This window comes from Mustela lutreola, chromosome 2 (assembly GCF_030435805.1).
Source record: "Mustela lutreola isolate mMusLut2 chromosome 2, mMusLut2.pri, whole genome shotgun sequence".
NCBI lineage: Eukaryota > Metazoa > Chordata > Mammalia > Carnivora > Mustelidae > Mustela > Mustela lutreola.
Genome location: NC_081291.1, coordinates 2,650,282 through 2,661,006, shown reverse-complemented (window position 1 = coordinate 2,661,006; position 10,725 = coordinate 2,650,282). Strand labels below are relative to the sequence as shown.

Below are 10,725 nucleotides of genomic sequence, written 5' to 3'. Positions count from 1 at the left end.
CTGGGAGGAGGAGGAGAAACGGGGGTTGCCACCTCTGGGATCTGCAATACCCATTTAGTCTCTGAGATTCCCAGTGGCCAATGCTTTTCATTGTTTTTTAAATGATGATATTCATTAGATTTTTATGTAATGAGTTTACAAAGAATCACAGATATTGCTATCACTTAATTATTATTTAAGATTTTATTTATTTATTTGACACAGAGAGAGAGATCACAAGCAGGCAGAGAGGCAGGCTGAGAGAGAGGGGGAAGCAGGCTCCCTGCTGAGCAGAGACACCCGCCCCCCCCCCACCCCGGTGCAGGGCTCGATCCCAGGACCCTGAGATCATGACCCTAGCCGAAGGCAGAGGCTCAACCTGCTGAGACACCCAGGCACCCCGCAAGGGGCCAATTCTTGAATGCTTTCAGGAGTGGGAAGTTCACCCCTACTGTAGCTCTGACCCAAAGACACCAAGGACACAAACCTATCTCCCCAGAGGCAGGAACAGCTCAGGGTCCCGTGCCCATATGCTGAGGGGTGGCGGACCCCCGCGCCCCAGGTTAACCCTTGGAGATTTGGGCACCTGGAGCCGTCCGCTGACGTCTGTCGCTTTCCCTTCTCCGCACCTGTGATTCCTCTGATCCCTCCTCCTCGGGTAGGGCCTTCCAGAGTGTGGGACAAGTGATCCCTGGGGTCCTGGGGAAAACTTGGGTATGACTCAGACACTAAGTATGAATTCACAGGGGGGCAAACCAGCCCCTTTCAACCCTCTCCCTGTCTCCCCGACTGCATCAGAGAGAACGTCTCTCCGGGTGCTGGGGCCTTCCCAGGGTCTTACACATAAGGCTCCTGTCCTTGCTGAGCAGAGCAGGCAGGCCTCCATCATGGGACCTCTGTCTGCAGCCTCTGGTCTGAAACTACTGGTGTTACTGGGTTTCCTGTGGCCACTTTGATGTTTCTATTTCAGGCAAGTGATGACGGTTTGCCATATATGGTGGCCTCTGACCCAACTGAATGCTGGCTGCAGTGTCCCCCAGCCCTGGGTCCACAGCAAGGCCCATAGCTGGGAGGTGTGGCCATACTCCCAGCCCGGGAGCCCTGCTTACTGGAAATCCACTGGGACATCTTCCCAGTCGACATCAGCCCCTACGGTGAATTCCACCACCTCACAGGAAAGAGGTCTTCTCCCTCCCTCTCCTCCCGCCCACCGGCCTCGCTGGGGATAATCGGAGCTGTTGGGAGGGTCCCCTTCTGGAACTTTCCCTGTGCGCGGAGAGATAGGAGGGGACTGCCCTTTGGGTTGAGTCATACAGTGTTGATGGTGGGTTTCGACAACTGTGGATTCTAGAACCTCAATACATACAATTTCCTAGTTTTTGTTCTAGAATGTTCCATAATAGGTATGTTTTGCAATTCTGTAACTGGGCCTCTGTTCTGAGATGTCACATGATGCCTTGGAGCCGGACACTTAGCCTTTTGGGCTGACAAAAGATTGAACGGGACTCAGGCTCCCTGGGCGTCCTGGGCCCTCACGCACCTCCTGACGAGAGCCGCCCTTGTCCAACGGACTCGGCCGGCAGAAGCGGAGCGATCGCTGGGCTGCGTGCCCGGGGGGCCTGTCGGGCGCCCAGCAAATGCTCATCAAACCGTCGTCTGAGGTCGAAGCCTGCGCCGCCGGCCCTAGAACCCCGGGCAGAGCGGGGCTGACCCCGGGCAGGCTCCAGCAGGAGGCCTCCGGTTCCTCAGGTCCCCCTAATGTTGCCGGTGACCCTAACACACCGATGACCAGTGACATTCTTGAGCAATCGCTCCGCGCCAGACGCCAGCACCAACAACCTTCTTGGCAGAGGAGGTGGATGAGAAGGGCATATCGAAGTCCGAAGGGTCCGAGGCATAGTGTGGGCTCTGCGGCTTGCTTATCGCCCCAGACGGGCAACTCACTCTCCCTATTCCCCGCAACTCCTCCGCCCTGTGCGCTGCACCCGCTCCGCGCTCCAAGGCCCCTGTTTCCCAGGGCGAACGGGGTACGCGCCCCGCGGCGCGGTGCCAGGGAGCGGCGTGGAGCCGGCGACAGCCCCGGGCCCCCGCCCGGGTGGGGCGGGCCGCGCCGGGGGCCTCAGGGGCGGGGCTGGGAGGGGAGGGGCCGGCGGCGGCGGTGGCGGCGGCGGCGGCGCGCGGAGCAGACCGCAGTGCGGCCGGCGCTAGGACCTGCGGGGGCCTCCTGGGCCGCGGCGCCTCCCGCTCCCCCGCTCCCCCAGCCCTCCTCCCCCCACCCCAAAATGAGGAAACGGAGCAACTTGTTCCAAGTTGTGCAGCCAGGGCTGCCTCGGGGTGCGCAGCCAGCGCGCGGGGGCCCTCCTGGGTGTGGGCGCGGGGCGCGGCCCGGGGGCGCCCCCTGAACAGGTGAGCGCGGTGGCTGGGGGGTGGAGGGGAGGCGGGGGGGTGGAGGGGCAGTGGCGGGGTGTCAGGGGGAACCCCGAGGGCTCCGGGGGCGTCCCGGGCGTGCGGTGGAGAGGCTGGTGTGAGCGCGAGAGTGCGCGTCTGGCGTGCGCGGCGGGTACGCGGCTGGGGTAGCGGGTGGTTAGAGGCGATCGGGCGCAGGGTGGGGGTGTTTTTCTGGGCGCGAGTGTGCGCGTCTGCAAGCTCCCGGGTGTGTGTATGCGCGCGTCCACGTGGAGGGATGTTCGCGTGTGGCCGAGATGCGTGTGCGCGGCCCTGCGTGTAGCTCTGCGTGCGGGGGTGGCCCAGTGGCCGGCGCCCCGCGGCTCCGTGCCCAGGTGTTCAAGTGTGGGTCTCTGTGTGCGCTGGGGGGTTGGGGGACAGGTACACACATTTCTGGATGTCTGAGAGTCTGCCCGTGTGTACACATGTGTAGAAGTGTACACACCTGTCTCTAGGTGAACGTGCTTTTGCTTGCATACCCGCGTGCCTGTGGGTACCTGTGTCCACCTGTGTCCAAGCCCCATGTGTTTCTGTGTGTGCTCGTGTGTACATGGATCAGTATGCGTGTGAGTACACATGGGGCTGGGGGTTTATGGGGGTAATACTGGAGGGTCAGAGGCTCATCCCCCTCGACCGTCCCCACTGCCCAGCCGCTGGCTGTAGGGTCCAAGGAGGAGGAAGGGGGTGGACAAGCCCCTTCTCCAGCAGCAGTAAGAGACTGTTTGTCTGTCCTAGGTTGGTGTTGGGACTGGGGGGCATCAGAGAGTCTCTGTGGATGGCCAGAGGAGCCCAGTAGGGCTGCATGCCCCCTCCCCCATGCCCTCCCGGCCCCACCCTAGGTTCAGAGATACTTGGGAATGACCTTGAATCACCTTCTGTTTCCTCGCCCTGCCCCTGCCCACTTATCAGAAAAGAGGAAGAGCCAAGCTCAATTAGGTGGCACCCGGTCCCCACCCACTGTGTGGCCACTGGGGCCTGAGCCAGCAGGCACTTCTCCCCTCCCCACCCTATGGCCACTCACTCTGGGCCCACCTTATGGCCCCATTGCCCTTTCGGGACGATGGCGGGGCCGGACTCTATGGTTTCCTCGCTGATGTTCCATGGCCGTGACTGATAAGGAACTCCTGTGGGTAAAGACCACCTCCCCAGAGAGGCTTTGGGGAGCCACCCCCTGGAGCCCCCGATGGGGATGCCCTCCCGCCCTTGCCTCCCCCTGGCCTGGGCAGGAAGTGGTTAGTTAGTAATGGCCCTGGGCCCCAGTCTGCCTCAGATTGGGGCTCTCCAGCTGCTCTCTGCCCGCCCCCAGGTGAGCCCCTGCTTCCTCCGTGCCTGGCGTCGGGCGTTCATCTCAGCCAGGATGCCAACGGTGAGTACCCCCAACCCAGGCGCTGGGGTTCTGGGCCATGCTCCACCAGGCCCACAGCCGCGGGACCTCATTCCCATGTCGGGGGGGTGGGGGCTGTTCTCTGGGACTCAGGCCCCTTCAGCCAGTGCTGCACACTTTTTCACTGTCACCTGATGCTACCTTTCTGTCACCTTTTCTTCCTGACCTTCTGGTTTGGGACCCGGGGTTTTTGAGTGAGATTTCTGCCCTGGCTGCTCCCTCTGGATTCTGTCTCTGCCCTGCTGTCTTTTGCCCAATTTCTACTTCTTTCCCTCCCTGGGCCTCTCCTTCATGCCCCTTTGTCCCTCCCCCACCCCTTCCCCCACCTCTCAGAGGCGCTGGGCCCCAGGCACCCAATGCATCACCAAGTGTGAGCACACGCGCCCCAAGCCGGGAGAGCTGGCCTTCCGCAAGGGCGACGTGGTCACCATCCTGGAGGCCTGCGAGGTGAGTGGTGACTGGAGGGCCTGGCGCGGGCGGTGGGGTGTGTCTCTGCCGGGACCCGGCCCCCCCATGCCCCCATGCCCCCAGCCCCGACTCCTGGCTCCCTCCCTGCAGAGCAAGAGCTGGTACCGCGCCAAGCACCACGCCAGCGGGCAGGAGGGCCTGCTGGCGGCGGGGGCGCTGCGGGAGCGAGAGGCCCTGTCGGCGGACCCCAAGCTCAGCCTCATGCCGTGAGTCTGGGGACGGCCCGGGGTGGGTCTGGGGACCGCCCGGGATGGGCAGCAGGAGGGCTGGGGCGGCCTGGCCCCAGCGTGCCCTCCCGCCCGGCCGCAGGTGGTTCCACGGGAAGATCTCGGGCCACGAGGCCGTGCAGCAGCTGCAGCCGCCCGAGGACGGGCTGTTCCTGGTGCGCGAGTCGGCGCGGCACCCCGGCGACTACGTGCTGTGCGTCAGCTTCGGCCGCGACGTCATCCACTACCGCGTGCTGCACCGCGACGGTCACCTGACCATCGACGAGGCCGTGTGCTTCTGCAACCTCATGGACATGGTGGAGGTGTGGCCGCCGCAGGCCCCGCCCCCTTCCGGCCCCGGGACCCCGCCCCTTCACCCGGCCACAGAGCCGCATGGTCTGCAAGGTGGAGGCCGAGGGACCCGCACCCCGTAACTCCCTCCACTCGATTCCGGGAACTGCTGGGCCCAGGACACCCAAAGCTGCCTGCTCAGTCCCAGTGCGGGAAGGAGCAGCTGTTCCCCGCAGACCATCAGCCCTGCAGCTGGTCTGGGTCTCCGGGTCCACCTCTAGGGAGGATCTGGGGTGCTTCCTCTGGGCACCCCTAGGAACCTCGCTGTCTGTCGACACTAATCCACAGACCACCGCCCCACCTTCCCCAGGATCCTCCTGTTTCCTAGCTTGGATCCTTTCCGTTCCCATGGAAACCAGTCCAACTCCCCGGGTGGGAAGCGAAGCCTTTCTCCCTGGCTCCCCCCCCCCCCCCCCGCCCCACTCAGAGAGCCCCCGCTGCGGAGGGCACAGAAGGCAGGGGTTCCCTGCTAACACCCCCCGCACCCCCCCGTGGAGGGGGGCCAGGCTCACCGCTGCCTCTGCCCCAACCCCACCCCGCAGCACTACAGCAAGGACAAGGGGGCCATCTGCACGAAGCTAGTGAAACCCAAGAGGAAGCAGGGCACCAAGTCGGCAGAGGAGGAGCTGGCCAAAGGTAGGGCCCTCCCCCTCCCCAGGGGGCCCACGGCCAAGGCCACGTTGCATGAGCATGTTGCTGTGCCGGCACTGTGAGCGAAAGACCTGGGGCAGCCCTCAGGTCAGGCAAGGACACCCACAGACGCCCACCAGCCCACAAGGAGCGAATTCCCACCCCTGCTGCTGCTTCTGTGTCCCCATCATCCGCCCTGTCGCCTGGGCCAAAGACCTGAACCCCAGCCCCAGCCTGGCCTCAGACCATCCCACCAGACCACCTCTTCCATGGGACGCCTGCCTCTGGGCCCCCAGAACTGACTTTCTACCATGAAAGTCCACCCACGTCACTCTCCTGCCTTCCAGAACCTTCCCTTGTGGCTGAACCATCTTTCTCTGTTCATCTACAAACCCTTCTTCTTTGCTTGCCTCCTGGTTTTCCTCTCTGGCCTCTCTGCTATGGTGCTTTCTGTTCCCTCCACCTGAAGTGCTCCCCTACCCCCCAATAATGAGATCTTCCATGCTCAAGGCCCTGAGCAATGCCCCCTCCCAAGGCCACTCCTAAACCTGATGATGGTGTCTGTCTCTCCCAGGGAAATCTGGATGATTCGGGGATGGCCTCAAGGGGAGGCTGGTGTCCCTGTCCATGGCCATGACTAAGGGCTCGTGATTTGGAGGGGGGGCTTTGGGGAGGAAGGGGAAGGGGGCTAAAGAACCTACTAGAGGAGAGAGAACAGGAGAACACAGGCATGTTTGAGACAGGGAGTCAGGGAGGCTGGACCCCAGACCCTTTAAAGCTCTTTAGAGCACTGGAAGATTCTAGAAGATTCTGGAAACGTTGCCAGAAGATTCCAGAAGCTTTACTGGTCCCCGTGTCTCTTGTATTTTTTGGTGTGTATCCTGGGTGGCCAGAGGTACAGGATTTTAAAGGGAAGAGCCTCTGGATATTTGGAGGGACACAGTGTTCAGGTAGAAGTGAGAAGGGTAGCCCTGAAGGGTTTGTCAACATCTCCCCCTGGACCTGATGGGGCATTCCTGGAGAGCAAGCCTGGGGTCCACCCCTCCCCCCCATAACCCCTTTCCTCAGGTCATCCTGGGGCAGACAGGCTCGGCTGCTTTCCAGCACTTGACTACAGGGCTGGGAGTGGGGGGGTCTCAGGCCGTTGCTGGGAGCAGCTGTATGTGTGCCCTGGCTGGGACGCAGCCGGGGACCCCACCCGGCTTCTCGCCAGGTGGGGCCCATTCCCCCGTGACCCCGTCCCCCACCCCCTCCCCCCACAGCTGGCTGGTTACTGAACCTGCAGCATTTGACGCTGGGCGCACGGATTGGAGAGGGTGAGTTCGGAGGTAAGTGGAGGCCTCGGTCAGAGGCTGAAGGGGGGAGGGGGGCGTGTTCAGGTTTAGGAATCACTGGGGGGTGAAGTAATTCTTCCCTGGGTTAGCATCTGCTCTGTGAGGGGCTGAGGTCAGCCCCGGGAGGCGCTCGGCGGTGGTGCATGATGCCTTCACCCGTCCAGGCCCTGTGCTTGGACGCCCCTCCTGGGAGCTGTTCCCCTGGAAGGCTCTGGGGCTTACTGAGGTCAGGGGTCGGCTTCCCTTCTCTGTAAAGGGCCCGAGGGCACCTATTCCAGGCGTTTGGGGCCAGACAGTCTGAGTCCGTGTTCAGCTCCGCCTTTGCGGCAGGGAAGCAGCCGCAGACACAGGTAGATGAACGGGCAGGGCCGTGGACCAATAAAACTTTATTTGCGGCCTGACACGGGAGCGCGGTGTAATTTTCCTGTGTTGCAAAGTAGTATTCTTCTTTCAATTTTTTTCCCCAAACATTTAAAACACTAAAAGCCACCAGAACTTAGGGGCCCTAACCGACTGAGCCGCCCAGGCGTCCCTGAACTTGGGGGCCTGGCAGAAGCGGGGTGCCCTCTGACAGGATAGGATTTGGTCCCCGAGCGGCACATGCTTCGTGCTTGTCTCGGATCAGCTTGTGGGCGTGAAGGGTTTCGGGGCCTGGGGCCCCGCAGCGGTGTTGGGGCGCGTGGGGTCGGGGTGGGTGGGCATTCCTACGCCCATTCTCCCCCCAGCGGTCCTGCAGGGCGAGTACCTGGGCCAGAAGGTGGCCGTGAAGAATATCAAGTGTGACGTGACCGCCCAGGCCTTCCTGGACGAGACGGCAGTGATGACGTGAGGCGGGGGCGGGGCGTCGTGGGGGCGGGGCGTCGTGGGGGCGGGGTCTCGGCCGAGCTCTCACGCCCACCTGCCGGCCCCCCCAGGAAGATGCAGCATAAGAACCTGGTGCGTCTGCTGGGCGTTATCCTGCACCAGGGGCTCTACATCGTCATGGAGCACGTGAGCAAGGTGGGGGTGAGGCCTGAGGTGCCCTCGGGGCCTGGGGGGGGCCGCCGAGCAGCCTCGAGCCCCCCAGGCCCATCTCCCTCCCCCGCAGGGCAACCTGGTGAACTTTCTGCGCACACGGGGCCGGGCCCTCGTGAGCACCCCCCAGCTCCTCCAGTTTTCCTTGTGAGTGGGGCTCCCGGGGCAGGGTGGAGTTGGGGGGGGCCTCCAAGGTCAAGGGGACACTGAGGCTCGGAGCCACCCCCCGCCTCGGGCTCCGCCCCCTCCCCAGGCACGTGGCCGAGGGCATGGAGTACCTGGAGAGCAAGAAGCTGGTGCACCGAGACCTTGCCGCCCGCAACATCCTCATTTCCGAGGACCTGGTGGCCAAGGTCAGCGACTTCGGCCTGGCCAAAGCTGAGCGGAAGGGGCTGGACGCAAGCCGGCTGCCCGTCAAGTGGACGGCGCCGGAGGCTCTCAAACACGGGGTGAGCCCCCCACCGCCCCTGCGACCCTCAAAGCCCTGGTCGCCCTGCTCTGTGACCCTGGGCACAGCTCTCATTTGCTCTGGACCTCTCTTAAGGGAATGGCTCTGCCGCCCCAGTGAGCACTTGACCCACGGTCGTCCCCTTTTAGCTTACATTTGGCCTCTCCCTTGTGTGAACCCCTCTGGGCCCGGGTTTCCCCATTTCTGAAACAGACAGGCTCTCTCCTGGGCCCGAGAATACCAAGGACCCCTCCCTGCACTGGGTCTGAGTCCCACTTGGCTCAGGGAGGTTCAGAGGGAGTCTGTTGGGAGGCGACCAGAGAGTGAAGGTGAGCCCAGGAGGACTTCCTGGAGGAAGCTGGGGCCCCTCCTCACCCTGATCCTGGGCCCCACAGAAGTTCTCCAGCAAGTCGGATGTCTGGAGTTTCGGGGTGCTTCTGTGGGAGGTGTTCTCATACGGCCGGGCTCCATACCCCAAGATGGTGAGTGGGGCCTGGGGGGAGGCTCTGGGCTTTTTGCGGGTCTGACGACTGTAGCCCTGACCCCAGCCACGCCGTTGTGCCCTCTTCCCACAGTCGCTGAAGGAGGTGTCTGAGGCCGTGGAGAAGGGGTACCGCATGGAGCCCCCCGAGGGCTGTCCGGGCCCCATCCATGCCCTCATGGGCAGCTGCTGGGAGGCTGAGCCTGCCCGCCGGCCACCCTTCCGGAAACTGGCAGAGAAGCTGGCCCGGGAACTGCGCAGCGCGGGTGCCTTGGCCCCAGCGGGGGCCCAGGACGCGGACAGTTGTCCCTTGCCCCGAGGCCAGGAGCCCTGACGCTGCCCACTGGGGCCTCAGGCCCCAGAGGAGAGAGTGAAGGGCACGGTGTGGGGGCACGGCCAGGCCTGAAGAGGGTCAGGTCCGGTGAGTGGCCCATCTGGCTCGCAGCAGGGGCAGGCACCCACAGGGGACTCCAGGCAGCCCGTGGGCACCGCGGACCGGGGAGGCGAGGGGTCAGCCCTCCATAAAGACTGCTTTCCAAGGACGGCCGGTGTCTGAGTCTCTCTGCGGCCCTTGGCGTCCTGCACCCCATGGGACCCCCTGCCACCATCGCTCAGCCCGGGGCCGTCCGCCTGCCCAGTGTCTACCCACTGAGGACCCTGCCCAGCCGGGATCTTGCAGCCACCGCAGGGACACAGGTCTCCAGGGATGGAGCCCGGAGACCCCCCAGGCCCGTATCACGACCACCCCTGGACCTACTTAGGACCATGATTCCTGCTGTGGTACCCCCACGGCCACCGTATTGGGGTGGTTCCTCCACTGCCTCTGCCTCAGCCCTTGCCCGTCAGGGTGGGCAAGCGGGAGCCCGGGAGGGTCTCACCCCGTGGTGCTTCCAGACCAGTGACTCCGGGGGAGACTGGCTGCCAAGTGTGGCCCTGCCCCTGTGTCCACACCCCACGCAGAATTTGGGACTTGGGCTTGGACCCCCAGGTTCTGAGCCTTGTGGCCCTGACCTGTGGTGACCAACCATCCGACCTGAGAGCATTTCCAGGATGAGGGGGACATTAGTGCTACACGTTAGTGCATCTGGTGAGCGGGGGAGGGGGTCCCCCAGCCTGGGCTCCAGCAGCCCCTCTATGAGCAGGCATCTTTTTGGGGTGGCAGCGGGGATCTGAAGGCTCACACCGGCCAAGGGCTCTGCGCGCACAGGCTCAGTTACTGCTGTGACTGACCGTCACCCCCAGCTCAACTGGTGTTTCCCATCCAGCGAAGCTTCTAGGATGCCTCGAGGGGTCTCTGGCCAGGCTGGGGTGGTTCTCACCCCAGAAACCCCCGAAGCTAGGGCTGGGGAGGGATGGCCAGACCACGGCACGCCTTCCCCCTTTGGCTGGTCCACCTCCAGCTGAGGCTCGGGGACTTTCACAAGGTCACACTGAACGCCTGTGGTGCCCCCCAGAAGCCTTCCCCACCCACTGGCCTCAGTTTCCCCACCAGCACCTGAAGGGGCTTCGGGATTCTTCCTGGGGAAGAAACAAGGAAGGGAGGCCAGTGGGGCTGAGGTCAGTGGCCTGACCTCGCAATCCCGCTGGAGGGGTCGCATGGCCCCACCCCGCCCCGCCCCTAATCCTGTCCTCTAAGCTGACGCAGCGTCTGCACCTTCAGCCCAGGCCGCTAAGCCACCAAAGCCCCAGCGCCCAAGGCCCAGATCCCTCTTGCAGCCTCTTAACCCACCCGGGGCCAATTAGCTAATTGGGGCCTGAGAACAGAGCAGCTCGTTAGTAATGAAGCAATGACAGACTTAGGGACCCCCCGCCCCCGCCTCCTACTGCAGGCCTCGTGTCCCCCCGCTCCAGAGCCTGGAGCCCACCTCAGGGCTCCAGACAGGGCAGCTGGGCTCACAGGGCCCCGGGGAGCCTTGGGAAGCACCAGCCAGGCCTCCCGCCTGGGCTGAGGGTGGCTGGGGTCCCCTGCCCGACTTCCCGCACTG

General features: G+C 63.8%; 1 protein-coding gene across 1 annotated transcript; it reads left to right on the top strand.

Annotated features, from left to right (window-relative positions):
- The first annotated feature begins 3,019 nt into the window (after positions 1–3,019).
- On the top strand, positions 3,020–9,282 carry MATK (megakaryocyte-associated tyrosine kinase). The gene is made up of 13 exons (XM_059159473.1): positions 3,020–3,554; positions 3,731–3,790; positions 4,142–4,255; positions 4,367–4,482; positions 4,586–4,805; positions 5,376–5,469; positions 6,726–6,791; positions 7,523–7,622; positions 7,712–7,796; positions 7,885–7,958; positions 8,065–8,260; positions 8,655–8,741; positions 8,835–9,282. The coding sequence occupies exons 1-13, from the start codon at positions 3,525–3,527 to the stop codon at positions 9,072–9,074; spliced, it is 1,482 nt and encodes a 493-aa protein (XP_059015456.1). The 5' UTR covers positions 3,020–3,524; the 3' UTR covers positions 9,075–9,282.
- The last annotated feature ends 1,443 nt before the right edge of the window (positions 9,283–10,725 follow it).

Excerpts from the sequence above, each read along its gene's own strand:
- MATK (XM_059159473.1), top strand. The coding sequence starts at position 3,525 with ATGGCCGTGACTGATAAGGAACTCCTGTGG. Across the intron at positions 7,797-7,884 it reads TCATGGAGCACGTGAGCAAG|GGCAACCTGGTGAACTTTCT; the intron begins GTGGGGGTGAGG and ends CCTCCCCCGCAG. Across the intron at positions 8,261-8,654 it reads CGGAGGCTCTCAAACACGGG|AAGTTCTCCAGCAAGTCGGA; the intron begins GTGAGCCCCCCA and ends TGGGCCCCACAG.